This window comes from Lactuca saligna, chromosome 6 (assembly GCF_052625555.1).
Source record: "Lactuca saligna cultivar CGN05327 chromosome 6, ASM5262555v1, whole genome shotgun sequence".
Classification (NCBI taxonomy): domain Eukaryota; kingdom Viridiplantae; phylum Streptophyta; class Magnoliopsida; order Asterales; family Asteraceae; genus Lactuca; species Lactuca saligna.
In genome coordinates, this window is record NC_136422.1 from 65,068,008 (window position 1) to 65,084,945 (window position 16,938).

A 16,938-nucleotide genomic window follows, 5' to 3' on the forward strand; every position below is an offset into this window, starting at 1 on the left:
AAACAACAAATAGTCAAATAAACCAAATTAATTGAAAACTGTTCCCCGGTAACAGCGCCAAAAACTTGATGTGTGATATATATATATATATATATATATATATATATATATATATATATATATATTCTCAAGTTTTAAATTTATAAAACTAAATTTATCGCAACCAGACTAACACACACACTAGGCAGTGAACCTAATTGTGTAATAACATAGTTGTGGTAAGAACAGGTGTCAAACACAAGGGGAACGGTGGTAAACTAATTTGGAGTTTTTGATTATAGGTTACACTAAACACACTAAAACAATAAAGAAATGTTTTATTAAATACTCAAATACCACTTAACATCAATTAACAACAAACTGACTCGAAGACAAATCTTTATAGGTACTTCATCGATAATTTACTTCTCAAATTAATGGTTAACTACCGATATAATCAATATTTTTTCATTATTCACCTATTCCTAATATGAGTAGTGTCCTGGTCACGACTACTAATCCTTTGATTTAAACACAACTATTAATTCATTGATCAGGTGAAAAAACAATCTTACAAATCAGTATTTGGTTCGCATTAAGCAAGATTTGATCTTATTTAACCCTAATGGTCAAAGGAGTTGAATCATGAAGAGAATGGTCATTCTAATCATGTGCACACATTAAAGTTCACAACTTAATTTTCTAACCCTAGGTTTTAATCAAAACACTAGTCGTAATCACCAATGGTCACTGGACAACAATGATTCAAATTACCACAGTCATATGGTCATCTAAACTCTATCAATTCAACAACAGGGAACAAAGTAACAATCTTTAACACATATGGATCTTCAATGAAACTTAACAAAATAAATTAACTAAGACTAAATAATCCAAATAGCAATTAAACCATAAATTTAAAGGTTCATTCAATCACAAACACAAAGTAAAAGGTTTTTACAACTAAATCAAAAAGTAAACACATAGTGGCATCAAAATGGAATGCTAAACATGGTCACGACAACAAACCACATGATTACCGACATCAATCCACTCTTTAATCCCTTAGATCTTTGCTCCTGTCAGCTTACCAGCCTTCCGGCCGTCTTCTAGACCCTCAAAACGGCCAAATATAAGTTACTTGTCGACTAAGGATCGATGGTATCCTAGTTCTCCTCTCTGGTTGTCCGAAAATCACTTTTTATAAGTTTTGGAACCGACTTACGTACGTTGGGCGTATCTAAATGTACGTTGGGTGTACCAAGAAATTCATCACGATTAGGATTTCCGGACACCAGCCCAGTACGTTGGGCGTAATGTTATCTGCATTGGGCGTAGTCTTAATCTTGGCATTACGTTGGGTATAAGTCCCATTACGTTCGGTGTAGTGGTTTCCTTCAGCCAAATTGTTCTTTTTTTGCTTCTAAGCCCGATTTCCGCTCCACTTATTTCTTTTCCGTGCTAGCAACGATTATATATGTAAAACGTAAACTTAACCATTATGAGTACCTTTTAGTTCTAAATAATAATAATAATAAAGGTTAAAATATTAAGATATGATATATATATATATATATATATATACACACACACACACACACACATATCACCTTACATGGAGTATATAAAGAGTGCCTTATGCATGTTAAACTAGCAGTACTTTTTCTTCTTCTCTTTTGCTCTCTAAAACCGTGGGTTTTTTCTCGCTCCTCCTTTTTCTCTTTTGAAGTTAGTTCGGTGATTTAAAGCTCCTCTTGATTTGTCTCCTTTAGTGATTATTTGAGTTACCCACAACTCTTTAATGTTAGAAAATCTAAAAATTTATGAAAAACTATTTTAGTTATATTAAAAAACATTATATCCTTATTTAATATATAATAATCTCTCTCTCTCTCTCTCTCTCTCTCTCTCTCTCTCTCTCTCTCTCTCTCTCTCTCTCTCTCTCTCTCTCTCTCTCGGATCACCATCACGATCACTGTACTGGCCACCTAACGTCATCGGAACCACTAGATTGTCGTTGGAACCACCGAAAAGTCGTCGTGAGCTGGATCGTCGCCGAACTAGAGCGGATCATGCCGAAGTGCTTGTTTATCTCCACCTAACGACGAAAAAGGCCTTCACCTACCCGCATCTTCCTGTATCGTCACCATACCTTTTTATTACGACCACCGCCACCGGATCGTGTTTAGCGGTCATCAGATCTCTTGTTTCACCGGATCTAAAGCAGAAAACAACCATAATTGTTCCCCTCTATGGTTCTAGTCTTTTACGGCCACAAAATCGAGTATGGAGATCTACTCTTTCTTTCTTCCTTCACCTTTGCGGTGGTGACTGCCGGATTGTCGGATCATCATAGGTCGATCAGACCATCGCCAGAGTTATAAGACCACCATCGGAACGTTGTGTATCCACTCTTTACATCCTTCTTTTGCCTCCACTAGTTCACTAGTCGGAAACTACCTTCGGTGGTTGGAAACCGTAGCCGCTCCACTACCACTTCGACGTTCTCAAATTTGTATTGGTATCATCAACAAAGGTAACGATGTTTTCAAATGATCTCCTCTTTGATCTCAGAGCGTTCCCCCAAATTATGTTTTTCCTTGGTGTCGGCGATCAAATGTGGTATCTCTACAGGTATCCTTTCATCTTATCATAATTTCATCTTAGTATCTTGATTTCTCTATGGTTTGATTTAGTTGATTGTTCATTTATCGTCAAAACGAACGTATTAATTGATTGATTATTTTGAGCTATGATAGCTGCCTCTACTTGAATTTTCAATGGGGATTCGTCGCTTCGTTTAAAAAGATAGCATCCAATAAAAACATGACAACACATAACCATACAAAAGTTAATTAAAAGGATAATTTTCGCTTATAACCATCACATTCAAAACGTACCCATCTCAAGAAGCAACGGTTACCGTGTTCAAAAACTATATTTTGTTACTTTTTTATCACTAAATCTCTATGTTTACTCCAAATAAGAATGCATATCAACTTTTAACTTCTGGATAGATCCTTGAAATAAGGAATTTTTTTATATTATCAAGCGTATTGTGTGGTTATTTTTCTTGAAATGAGAAATTATTGAGGACACGTGCACAAAACTGGAGAGATTCTTGGTTTATTACAAATCATATCATATAAACATGGCTTTTAGAGACGGAAGAATCCGTCGCTATTCCGTCACTAAATGTTGTTGCGATTGATCAGCGACGGATTGACTCCATAGGTAATTATAACGTGGCAAATAACTCAGCGAGGGTTTAGCGACGGCTCTGTTTTTCCTTGCGACAAATTTAGCGACACAATATCCGTCGCTAAATGTCACTCAATACATTTACTTAGTGCATTAGCAACAAAATTTGTTAAAGTCATTCCGTCGCTATTTCGTTGCAAATTTCCATGATTAGTTTTTTTTTTCCATAGCTAATCCCTTGCAAATTTCATATACTAATTTTTTTTCCCGTCGCTAATCTGTCCATACATGATTTTTTTCCATAGCTAATCCCTTGCAAAATTCATACATTATTTTTTTTTTCCGTCGCTAATCCGTCGCAAACTTTAGACATGAATTTTTTCCGTAGCTAATCTCTTGCAAAATTCATGCATTAATTTTTTTTGTCACTAATCCGTCGCGAAGTTGTAATATCATTTTTTTTATTATGATTCTAAAAGAAAAAAAATACTACAATCATCAAATTATTATGCTAAAAAAACATCAAATAATGATACAACCAAGCATTACAATACCAAAACTATCAAAGTTTACCAAAGTATGATTCAAAAAACATCCAAAAACAAAATTGTCCACATAACATCAAACTCAAATAGTTGAGAACATTTTAACACCAAGAAATCCAAAGTATGCAAAAGAGGTACAAATAGAAAAAAAGTTTAACCTTCAAATTAAGCATCGGGAAATGAGTTTTCACATAACATAACTTCAAAATACTAACATTTTAGTTGCTATCTTCATTTCATGTTCATCCAATCATCTTTGCTTCTCAATCTTATAAAACATTATTCAAAACAATCAAAAACATCAAATGCAAAATGTTAACAAGTCATTCAAAAACATCAAATACTAATGGTTAACATCATATTACCTCTAATTTTCAATTTCCCATCATATTTTGCAAGGCTGCATACATCTATTGCTGCAGCTTTGGCATCCATTTCCTCACGCATTTGTTGAAAATTTCTCGTTGTCGATCTCCTGTTATTATATAATTCAACTGCAAGGGTAAAACTATCATTTCACATGTATTCAGACAGAAAAAAAAACCGACAGTTTGAAACTACAAGGATAAAAAGGTCATTTACCCATCTGACAATATTAAGGCCTTTCTCGATAAACTGTCTTCTCTGTTGCTCTACCACTCTGCATATACTCTACCAAAAAAAACAAACAAAAAAACAAAATAGTAATTTCATTCATTTATTTCTTTACTTAGTAAGAAAAAAATAGTAATACCTGGAGCAAGATAGTCAAAAGTTCCAGCTACAGTTGTTGTGATATGAGATTCTTCATCTTCCAAGAGTTTTGCAAGACCAAAATCAGAAACCATTTTGTAGCTCCCATAATCACATTAAGTCGAGCATCCCAACCTAAACGCTTAGATTTTTCTGCAAAAAGAAAAAACAAATTTTCAAGAAAATGGAAATTGAAGAAAAGGTGTTTGTAATGTTAATTTTTAATTTCTTACCACCAGATAAGTAATCATATATTAACAATTTTGAAGTTGGAGAGTTGCAATAGCCTCTTAGATTTACTACATATTTGTGTTTAATGCTTCCAAGAATTTCAAGCTCTCTTTCAAAGAATCGATCAAATCCTTCGTTTAATTTTACTATTCTTTTAATGCAAATACGTTTCCAATTCCATCATCCATTGATAGTTCCAAATCCTCCAGCTCCAGTTACATATTCTTCATTTAAAGTTTCCAGCTTTTTTATAATATCTTTTGAAGAGTATGGTAAGTCTCCATGAAACATCACAATCGATGCACCTGAAGAACAAAAAAAAAATAGAAATTTAAGGGTGGATTCAAGAAATGGAAGTAGAAATAGAAATGAAATTCACCTCCACCAACATCTACTGCAAGACCTTTGGCATCATTTTTACTGAGTTTTTTTTCTAAGGAAAACAACCCCATAAACACATAAGTGCAACAAGAAGCAATGCCTCCTAGAGTTTTTCTTTACATTCTGGCTTCCTGTTTTTATAAATTGTACATTTATTAATTCTAAAACATAAAATGGTAAGTAATCTATTGATTTAAACAAGGAAAATGAATGTGATAGTGTAGTAGATAACATAGAGATATTAGTTTACGCAATAAGAAACTTTTATGTAATATTTTGTAGATTAAGAAGTAATTTTAGTAGAGTTTTATGAAAATGTACAGAAAATGTTATCTTGAATATTTGGATGAAACTTTTATGCAGCAAATTAGAAGAAAGATACAAGACTGTTTATAAATTTGGAATTTAAGGTAAAGGGTAGTTGGGTTAAATAAAGTCAACTAAAAATAGTTTGATTGAAATTAAAAAGATAAAGAAAACCTTTAGGTTGTGAGGATGTTGAACATCCATCATCATCTTTACATAACTGATTAATATGCTTCCCACACAAGCCACGGTTTCCAAGAAAACTGCAAATAAGCAACAAACAATTATAATTTTCTTCATGATATAATAGAGTCAACACAAAAAGTCAACATACAAAAAAGTTTTAGAAAAAGTCAAAAGCGACTGAAGAATGAAGAATGAAGATAAGCATATACTTACAAATTCAAAAGGCTCATCATATTCCCAAGTGATATGGGAATACTTCCACTCAAAGAGTTGCTAGAAACATCCCTGCAACATACACAAACAAACCCTAGTTTTAACTTTTAAGAAGAAGAAAAAAAATTATTTACTGTGGACAATATTTAAGTAACTTACAATGTTTGAAGATTCGAAAGATTTCCTATTTCAGTAGGAATAAACCCACTTAAGTAATTATTCTGCATCATTTGAACTGTTGAACATCTTTATTTTTAGATGTTAACATCTTAAAAAAAATATGCATTTTTATATGCCACTGGACAAGTGCTTGATCGTTTTTTAATATTTCTTTATATATATATATATATATATATATATATATATATATATATATATATATATATATATATATATATATATATATATATATATATATTGTCATAGAAAATCAAATAATAATCATTCTTTTTGTTGCCTAGTTATACAGATGTAGAAGAAGATCATCCTATTTATCTTCCACTCTCTCACCCCACAAATGTGAATCTAGCAAAGTCATATCTTCAGGTCTTTATCTTTTGTTGTATTTATTTGTTTATTGTTGCATCCTTCTTTTCTTCTAATTCTCTAACTATCATCTAATTCTTAATTAAACTGTTAAATTCAACTAGCATACAAACAAGAAAAAGGATATAAAAACCAAAATCATCCGTAAAGAACTCTTTATGTGTGATGGTTGAAAAATAACTAATCAGGCATAGCCTTTTTTGCTTCACCAAAAAATTAAACGGAAAATCAAAAGAAAGTCACTAAAAGAGGTTTAGTGCTGCCTTTCAGGAAGTGGCACCTTCTTCTGCAGCACCCAAATTATATTCATAGCAATTTCAACCAAAATTACCTCAAATTTAATCAAATTCCATTAATTGTAACATCAATTCACAGCAAGTACTATCATCTAACACGTATAACACATAACAATGGCCTAAAATTATGCAATTCATCCACAAAAGTTCAAAATTACCTCAAAGTTATTCAAATTTGTAAGAATAAGAGCTTGAATGGGATGACCTGGTACCGTTTTCTAGCAACCAACAGATCAAACGGCGTTGGCACGAAATCACGAGTCAACGAGGAAGGGAGATAGACTGAGAGGAAAGCCACACGGATGTTTATTGGCGTCGCTTCAAGTAAACTTCAATGAGAGGCAATACAGGTAAGTGAGGCGATGCATGTGGACAGTGGTGGAGGTGATTTCCATGGTGGAGGATGCAATTGAATCAACGGATTGTGATTTAGGGCTTTGGGAGGAAATCGTGCTTAGGGCTTTCAGACGGAATGAAATTTAAACGAATGAACGTAAAAAGAAAAGAGAGCGAAATGAGAAAAAAAAAAGGCGTGGGCCTTTCAGCGATCGATTGACGAGGCCCAAGAAAAAAATCCCATGTTTTTAAAAAATCCGTCACAGCTCCCTAGCTAAAAATCTGTAACTTGCAACAGATTAGCAAAGGATTTCTTTTTGTCGAAAAAGTTAGATCAATCCGTCTCTAAGTCCTCGATGACCCATCACTAAATTTCTAAAATTAATTGAGTTGAAGGATTTTGTGAAATCCGTAGTTGATCGCTCGGAAAACATACGCTAATTAGCTACAGAAGGCTTCCGTCGCTAATTCCGTCGCAGAAGGTTTGGTTTCTAGTAGTGATATTTTAGTATGTTTATTCATAAATCTAAAACTTAAAAATGGTTATGGAAGAAAAGTTCTTATATATTACAAGCATATTTGTGATTTTTTTTTATATCTTGAAATGGGAATGTTGAGGACATGTGCGCACAAAAGATGGAGATGCTTGGTTGATTATAACACAAATTCTGTGATCATATGTTATAATCGAGAATTAAGAAATGGTTAATTCATAATGGTGTATTTATGTTTTGTGAAGAACAAAAACGGTTAAGGAAAGAAGACGGATGCTTGATTTATATTTTAACTAATTTATTTCTAATCCACTATAATTACTTTTAAGCCCTCTTTATTCAATAATATTTATTCTAAAATATTTAATTAAATGGAAACTTAATTTCCATGTGTCAATAAACTTATTGATTGGATCTTTAATGTGTAATTGTAAATAGCAAACCCCATTACTTAGCCTTTGGAGCGTGCCTATAAATAACCGAAGGTTTAGGGTGTGTGAGATACAAAACATTTTCAACCCCACTTTTTATCTTTCTTTAAATCAAGCTTTTGCAGGTATCGGAATATAGTTTGAAGATGAGGGTGGCAGTTGTTGCAGCGGGAATTAGTGGGTTAGTATCGGCGCACGTTTTGGCTAAAGCTGGATTGGAGGTGGTATTATATGAGATGGACAATTGCCTTGACAGCGGCTCAAAAACCATCTCTGTGAACGGTGTTGAATTAGACCTTGCTTTCATGCCATTCAACCAGGTAGCTTTTGTTCCTTCTCCGTCAACTTAAACTATGCACCGGTTTATAAATTTCAGTTCTCTTAATTAATCGTTATTAAACACTTAATAACTATTAATTAATAGTTTTAGTGGCAACATTACCGTACATAACATCAAGTAAGGACCCAACATCAAGTCAATGATATATATATATATATATATATATATATATATATATATATATATATATATATATATATATATATATATATATATATATATATATATGGTTAGGTTCATGTGAGACGGTTTAATTTTGTTAGAACGTGAGACGCATTTTTTTATTTTTTTTATTTTTTTTTTAATTTTTAAAATTTTTTTTTAGTTAATTCAAGTTCCGAAAATAATATTTAAAAAAAGAATTTTTTTTATTTTTCCATTTATTTTGCATTTTAAAATTATTTTTAGAATATGTACAGTGTAATATTCTATTTAGAATATTTCACGTATTTTTCAAAAAAATAGGATTTTTTTTTATTTTATTTTTTATTTTTTTTAGTTAATTCATGTTCCGAAAATAATATTTAAAAAAAGAATTTTTAGATTTTTCCATTTATTTTGCATTTTAAAATTATTTTTTAAATATGTCAGTGTAATATTCTATTTAGAATATTTCACGTATTTTTCAAAAAAAAAACGGAATTTTTTTTATTTATTTTTTATTTTATTTTATTTTTTTAAATTTTTTTTAGTTAATTGAAGTTCCGAAAATAATATTTAAAAAAAGAATTTTTGGATTTTTCCATTTATTTTGCATTTTAAAATTATTTTTAGATTTGGTCTCACGGTCTCACAAAATTAGTATGGTCTCAAATGAACCTAAACATATATATATATATATATATATATATATATATATATATATATATATATATATATATATATATATATATATATATATATATCCACAGTTTAATAACTATTAATTAACAGCTTCATAATATGAATTCACAATTTAATGACTGTGAATTCATTGAGTTCATAGGTTAATAATTGTAATGCTTTGGTGTAATTTATGGTTACGCCACCGTATCCAATGTTCGGCCATAATGGTATGTGCTCATAATTAAATAATTTTTTTTTTGAAACGACAAACTAACTAATATATTTCTAAATAACTATCTCTTTCTCTTTCTCCACTGAGACTTGAACCCCTGATCTCTCATATGAGATGGTCACTCCATACCGCTAGGCCATTGATCCTTTGGTCATAATTAAATAATGGTGAACCTCTCTCTCTCTCTCTCTCTCTCTCTCTCTCTCTCTCTCTCTCTATATATATATATATATATATATATATATATATATATATATATATATATATAAAGAAAAACAAGTATTCAAGTATTCATGTCATCATGTTGTGGATATGAACTCCTTTACATTTAATAAAAACAAAAACTGTAAGAAGAAATTATGTTAGGTATCAAAAACGTAACTTTAAAATATTATAAATGATCAAAGTAATAAATTTTAAAATATGAACAACTTAACTTTAAAACTATGAATGATAAATATTATGACAATAAAAAAAAAAAAAAAAAAAAAAAAACAAAACAAAAAAAAAAACAAAACTAGGATAGAAAGTGTAGATACGCAAATCTCTTATTGATCGGAGGCAAAATATCTATTTTAATGAGATACTTACTTTGAATCTTATAATGTATAGGGCTAATGTCAGAAAAACCCTTAAATTTGCACGAAATTATTGGATTTACCCAAATTGATTTTTATATTCGTTTATGTCTCAAATACTGAAAAAATTGTTCATTTTTGCCCCTTTACCTGCTATAACCGATCAAGTCATAGCTGAATGTAGACCAGAGCATTTGAACCCAGGTTTCCTACATTGTTAGCAACGTCGTTAAACACCAAGCTAATACACTTGTGTTTTCTTTTCTAACTTAATATACATAATGTGTTACGGTGGAACAATTATTGTTATTATTATTATTATTATTATTATTATTATTATTATTATTATTATTATTATCACTACAATTAATATTATTATTATTATTATTATTATTATTATTATTATTATTATTACAATATTTCAAGCATATTTATATATTTAAAATCGTAATTTTTTATTTTAAAAACAAATATATCGCATAAAAATGTATGTTAATGTATTTTTAGGTATATATGCATTTATTTTTTTATTAAAACATATTGATTTATTTTTATTTGCATGAAAAATGTTTTTATGCGTCTAAAGATGTATAACAACGTTATTTATATGTAAAAAATGTTATTTATACGTATACACAATATTTTTTATACATATATAAACATATAGATATATTTTTGAATGTATCTATATGGTATTTTCGTGTTTGTATGTATACAATATGTTTTATTCAAAAGAAATACATGTACACATACTAAATATGTTTAAAATATATATACCCTTAAGAGTAATATATATATATATATATATATATATATATATATATATATATATATATATATATATATATATATATATATATTATGACAACTAGAATTAAAATTCTATTAGGTTTATAAGTGTTTTGACATAGTTAAGAGTTGTCATTGTTAGTTTCATGTTAATAATTGTTATATTAGAGCCTCTAAATACAACATTTATGGCCATTATTTTGAAAATCGGATAGGATTTCGAACCGGTTTTCTTATCGGGTCGATGGTTCAACTGATTCAATCGGTCTGGAAAACCCGAAGAACAGATTATATATATATATATATATATATATATATATATATATATATATATATATATATATATATATATATATATATATATATCATGAACATAAGTTATATATTTAGGATTTACATAGAGAAATTATATTATCTTTAGATGGTTTACAATTTATATAATATATCAGTGAAAATTAAAAGACGTTTACGATTGAATAAACAAAAGAAAATAAGAAATTGTTGCAACTATTATTAAGAAAGTTATAAGGATTGCTTTTATAAATCTATCTCTATTTCTTCTAATAAATGAAACCTAAAAATGATATGTATCAGTTTTTTAGAATTTCTTTTTAACACGTGTCACTTTTCTATGATTTTTATTATTTTCTTTTGTTTGATAACAAATCAAATTCAACTCAAATTTTGAAAATACCAAATAATATCCTAATAACATTATTATGTTTATTTTGCGTAACAAATTAATTCATAATTACTTACAATCGATAATTTTTTTTTACATTTATTATTTTTTATCTATATAAAATTTTTAAATATATCGATGATTTCCACGAGGTATAACCTAGTTCTTTATAAAAAGGGAGGCATGTAAGTTATAACTAAAACCGTGGAGCTTGCTACTTTGCAAGGTGAGCCAAGCCAAGTCTTTTTTTATTTAGGAATGTACTAAGCTTGACTTTTTGAAGTTGTTTTTTTTTTAAGAAAAAACCGTTTTTTTTAACCTGTTGACGGGTTGATCCGGTACATTTTTCAAAACATTGCATCGGGCTGATTTTTTAGGTTACATAACCTATACAAAAAAAAACCTTGTTCTTGTTTTTTATTGATTCATCTTGGAAACATAATGGTGATTTGTAGACTCACGATCAATTTTTGAATTGATTGTTGTATCTCCAAACCGATCCCTACAGATGCAATTTTATGTCTTAAGACACAACAAACAATTGATTATTTTGAAATACGGGGTCAACTTCACCTTCTTTACAGTGAGACGAGGAAAACCATTTTGTTTAAATAGAAGAGACCGGTAAACATTACAAAGTATGAAAAGGGTGGGGCATTAACATCGGATATTAATAGCATCTGCAAAGGATATTATTATTATTATTATTATTATTATTATTATTATTATTATTATTGTTTTGTTTAAATTTATTATTATTTGTTTTTTTTCTTACCACTTAAAACCATTGAAACACATAGTTTAGTTTCTTAGTTTTATTGGTTATGTAAAATATATTAAATGATCAATATATTTTTATGTTTAGTATATCTATCCCTTTGATTTTTTAATCATATTTCATTTTAAAGCCATAAATATATTTTATTTCTTTGCAAACTAATTATTTAAATTAAATATTTAATTACAATTCATTTATGAAATATGACTTTTATATCAATCATATAAGCATATGATATTTTCAATTTTTTTAAAATTTTATAACTACAACGTAATATTATTTTTTGTGTTTTATGTATTTAAAATAAAAAACCAAGATTGTATTTGTATTTTTGTTGGTTTGTGACATTTTAGATATAATATATTTTTAAAAGTAACTGATTAAATGAAACGGTTTTATACAACATTTTAGAAAGATGGTGATATATTAGGTAATGCATGTTCTAAGAAAAAATATATTAAAAGAGATTAACCATTAGAGATATCACTTAATTAGTAGTTAAAGTTAAAAGAATAATGAGTTTGACAAATTTTGTAAGTCATAATATAACTTAACCATTAAACATGCTTTATATCTAAATGGGTGTGTTTTACTTTTACTACTTTTCAAATGATCATTCTCTAGTTATCATCTTTGAACTTTTACATAATTGATCATCAAAGAAGTCGTAATGACAAACTATATTGTTAAGAGTATTTGCTTGAATGGAAAGCTTCAACCCTATCCCATATAGCGAAACCAAAATAATTTTTCTTTGAATCCAATCTAAACTAAAATCTTATTCGCACCAAACAAATTACATTTGGATTGAAGAATCAAAACTATGTTATAATAAATATATAACTTTAATATTAATGTGCTTGATTTGTCTAGTTTAAATCCACAATTGTTGTAAAAGTACAACTCTAATAATATATATATATATATATATATATATATATATATATATATATATATATATATATATATATAACCAAGACTAATCCAAAATTCAAATATAAATTCTAATATGGTTGAAACTAATCGAAATATCAAAATATTTCATCCATATAGTTTAGTACAAATTGTCGAATTAGATAATTCAGTTATATCTAAAATTATAACTAAAATGGAGAAAAACATTACTAATAATATATACCAACGATTCATCGATATACAGGTAACATATCCAAACATGATGGAGTTCTTTACGAAACTTGGACTTCACATGGAGGATTCTGATAATTCGTTCTCAGTGAGCTTAACTGAAGTTAATGGCTATGAATGGAGTAATCGAAACGGTTTATCAACTCTGTTTTCACAAAAAGGGAACATGATAAATCCTTGCTTCCTCAAGATGTTATGGGAAATGATCAAGTTTAAAAATGATGTTTTGAGGTACGTATGGTTAATATTGAGCTTTTGACATGAAAGTCGTTAAGTATATAAAAAAAATACAGTTTTATCCCAATGATGATTTATTGTACATTAATACCCAACAAAAACAAATTCTATTTTTCTGTTATGATTTGTAATAGTAGATTTTTAGGTTACCATGAAATCAAATTTGCAAAAAGATCCTTATATTTATGTAGCTAGAAGTATATCAATGAAACGTATGACATTTTCTAGAATTATTAATATATTTTTAGATGTATAGGTATGTATTTTTTACATATCTAGAAGCATATCAATAAAAAACATGTTTATGTGAATACATGTAGTTATACTTCTAAACACGTGAAAATGCATATTTATACTTCCACACTTCTAATAACATAAAAGTTCATATTTATAATTCTATAAAAGTATATATATATATATATATATATATATATATATATATATATATATATATATATATATATATAATACATTTTAAAAATGTAAAAAAACCTACTTAATGTATCTATACTCTTAGGAATATAAAATATATATTTATACTTCTAAAAATAAAAAAATGTATTTATACTTATAAGATGTATAAATACATAAAAATGTATATTTAGAAGCATACATACATATTTTTAAATTCTTCGAATTATAATTTTAATTTTCAATAAGTTTTGTTGTGGTTTTGGTCCCTCTTGTTAACTTTAACAGCTTGACTGTTAACTTTTTTAAAATAACTATTTTACCCTTAATGCACCATTTATGCAACCAAAGGACTATTTTTACGTATATCTTCTTTTTATTTTTATTGAATTGTTATATATTAATAATTTTTTTTTAATATATACTAGTTCATATTAATAAATATTGTTTTATTAAATTATAAATTTCTTTTAATTATTTTTTTTTTAAATTTCTTTGTCATCGGATATTTGAATTGGATTATTATATATGAATAAATATTATTTTTAATATATAATATTTATATATTAATAAATATTATTATATCGGATTATTAATTTGTTTTAGTTAATTTTGTTTATTAGAGTAATTGTTTATTGGATTATTATGTATTAATAATTATTATTTTTAATTTATAATATTTATATGCTAATAAATATTACATTATCAGATAATTAATTTTGTTTAGTTAATTTTTTTAATTTCTTTTTTTGTTGGATTAATTCTTTTTTATTGGAATATTACTTTTAATTTATTATTTTTTTAGAGAATAAATATTATTTATTATATTATTAATTATTTTTATTGTATAATATTAATTATTTTTAATTTTATTAGTTCGACTACAAAATTGTTGGAATACATAAAAGCGTCACCACATCATCAACGAAAACTATCAGGATCACCACTAAAAACCTTTATCGGAGCTCTGACGTAAACCCTACTAACTATTTCCACCCAACATCTTTGGTAGCCACCTAAGACAACCTTTTCACAATCTACTAAAATTCTACATATCTCACACAATGCACAACAGACTCCTATAAACATTAAAAGTGTTGGTGATGATCGGGCGATGGTAATGGTGTTACCATAGGTGACTACTGTTATCAATGTTTTGAAAATATTGGTGAGTTTCTGTCTGACCTCTGATGAAGATGTTTTGTAGTGATCCCGACGATTTTCGATGCTGAGAGGGAATGGTTTTGCGTATTCTGACGATTTTGTGGTGGAACTAATAAAATTAAAAAGAATTAATTGTATATACTAAAAATAAACAAACAAACTAATAATCCAACAAAATTATATTTATTATATAAAAAATAATAAATTAAAAGTAATATTCCAATAAAAAAAACTAATCTAAAAAAAGTAATAAAAAATTAAATAAAAAAATTAATAATCTAATTATGTAATATTTATTAGGATATAAATATTATAAATTAAAAATAATATTTATTAATATATAATAATCCAACAAAAAAAACTTACCCCAATAAAAAACTAACTAAAATAAATTAATAACCCAATATAATAATATTTGTTAATACATAAATGTTATATATTAAAAATAATATTTATTCATATATAATAATCCAATTAAAATATCTTATAACAAAGATATTAAAAAAATAATTAAAAGAAATGAATAATTTAATAAAACAATATTTATTAGTACATAAATAGTATATATTAAAAATAACATTTACTAATATATAATAATTCAATAAAAATAAAAATAAGATATGTAGAAATGATCCTAGTTTGGTTGCAAAAATGATCTCTAAGGGTAAAATAATAATTTTAAAAAATTTAACAACTATAAACTATTAAAGTTAATGGAGAAATGGACAAAACCACAATAAACTTATTAAAAATGACAAAATCTACAACTTTTCAAAAGTTTAGACCTTAAACATATAAAATGAGACACTACATTGACTACTTTTGTAGTTTTGCCACACATACACACACACACACACACATATATATATATATATATATATATATATATATATATATATATATATATATATATATATATATATATATATATATATATATATATATATATATATATATATATATATATATACAAACACTCCTAAAAATATATTTATACCGTCTCAAGTTAAACTTTTTTTTCTTGTATATATACATTTTTTTTGCATTAATACGTTTAATATGAAAAAAAAACATACTTATTTAAAAACATAAAATATTTATAAATTTAACAGGTTTGTTTGTAAATTTAATTTCATAATAACTTGGAAACCTAGTATTAGATTAACAATGAAAAAAAATGACACCATTTTGACATTTACAAATAAGAAATCGTTATAGGACATTATGGAACAAAATCGGCTAAATATGACAAATTTAACGACTTTAATTTCACAAACCTTTAGTATGGTATGTAATATAACGTTCTTCTAAGATTGGAGGGTGTGGTGCTACACTCCCTCTTGAATCCACAACGCCACCTAGTTGCTACCTCACTGTTTACTACAAAAGTGTAGTTTCATACCACACCCATGGAGTGGTGCTACACTTTTTTTTTTTTTTTTTTTTTTTTTTTTTTTTTTTTTTTTTGCTTTTTTTTAATGTATAAGTTTTCATTGGTTGTGTTTCATCGGGTAAGAAAGTCATCCAATCACAATCACCCAATGAGTGCTCTGGTCTGATGCCATAGTGCCGCCCTAGCCGCACCCAAACCGCGGTGGGGGGTGGTGCTCCGGCCTAGGTGGCACTGGAGGTGCGGTCTCTACCGCGTCCACTCCACCAATCTAAGGAATAACAAATGCATAGTGCCGCCCTAGCCGCACCCAAACCGCGGTGGGGGGTGGTGCTCCGGCCTAGGTGACACTGGAGGTGCGGTCTCTACCGCATCCACTCCACCAGTCTAAGGAATAACAAATGCATATAAAAAAAAAAGCTTCACTAAGAAAAGCTTGGACGTGATAATTATTACCATTTTCTCATTAGAGTTAGAACAAGGTCTATA

General features: G+C 27.8%; 1 protein-coding gene and 1 pseudogene across 3 annotated transcripts in view; one reads left to right on the forward strand and one right to left on the reverse strand.

The window, feature by feature from the left end:
- Positions 1 to 4,095: 4,095 nt before the first annotated feature.
- LOC145001915 (LRR receptor-like serine/threonine-protein kinase FEI 1) lies at positions 4,096 to 6,001 on the reverse strand (annotated as a pseudogene). Its single transcript, XR_013661753.1, has 8 exons — positions 5,934 to 6,001; positions 5,740 to 5,846; positions 5,550 to 5,669; positions 5,068 to 5,200; positions 4,690 to 4,993; positions 4,459 to 4,633; positions 4,308 to 4,376; positions 4,096 to 4,219 (listed from the first exon to the last, which is right to left on the reverse strand). The product of XR_013661753.1 is annotated as an LRR receptor-like serine/threonine-protein kinase FEI 1 (transcript).
- A 1,920-nt stretch (positions 6,002 to 7,921) lies between these two features.
- The window catches only part of LOC145003266 (uncharacterized), a 37,919-nt gene continuing 28,902 nt past the window's right edge, over positions 7,922 to 16,938 (forward strand). The window contains exons 1-2 of one of the 2 annotated variants that reach the window (XM_078962399.1): positions 7,922 to 8,197; positions 13,261 to 13,478. In XM_078962399.1, coding sequence (XP_078818525.1) covers positions 8,024 to 8,197; positions 13,261 to 13,478 — 392 coding nt within the window. In that variant the 5' untranslated portion in view covers positions 7,922 to 8,023. Of the gene's footprint in view, positions 8,198 to 9,322; positions 9,442 to 13,260; positions 13,479 to 16,938 lie in introns of those variants that run through there. The other variant, XM_078962400.1, reaches the window with a different exon arrangement.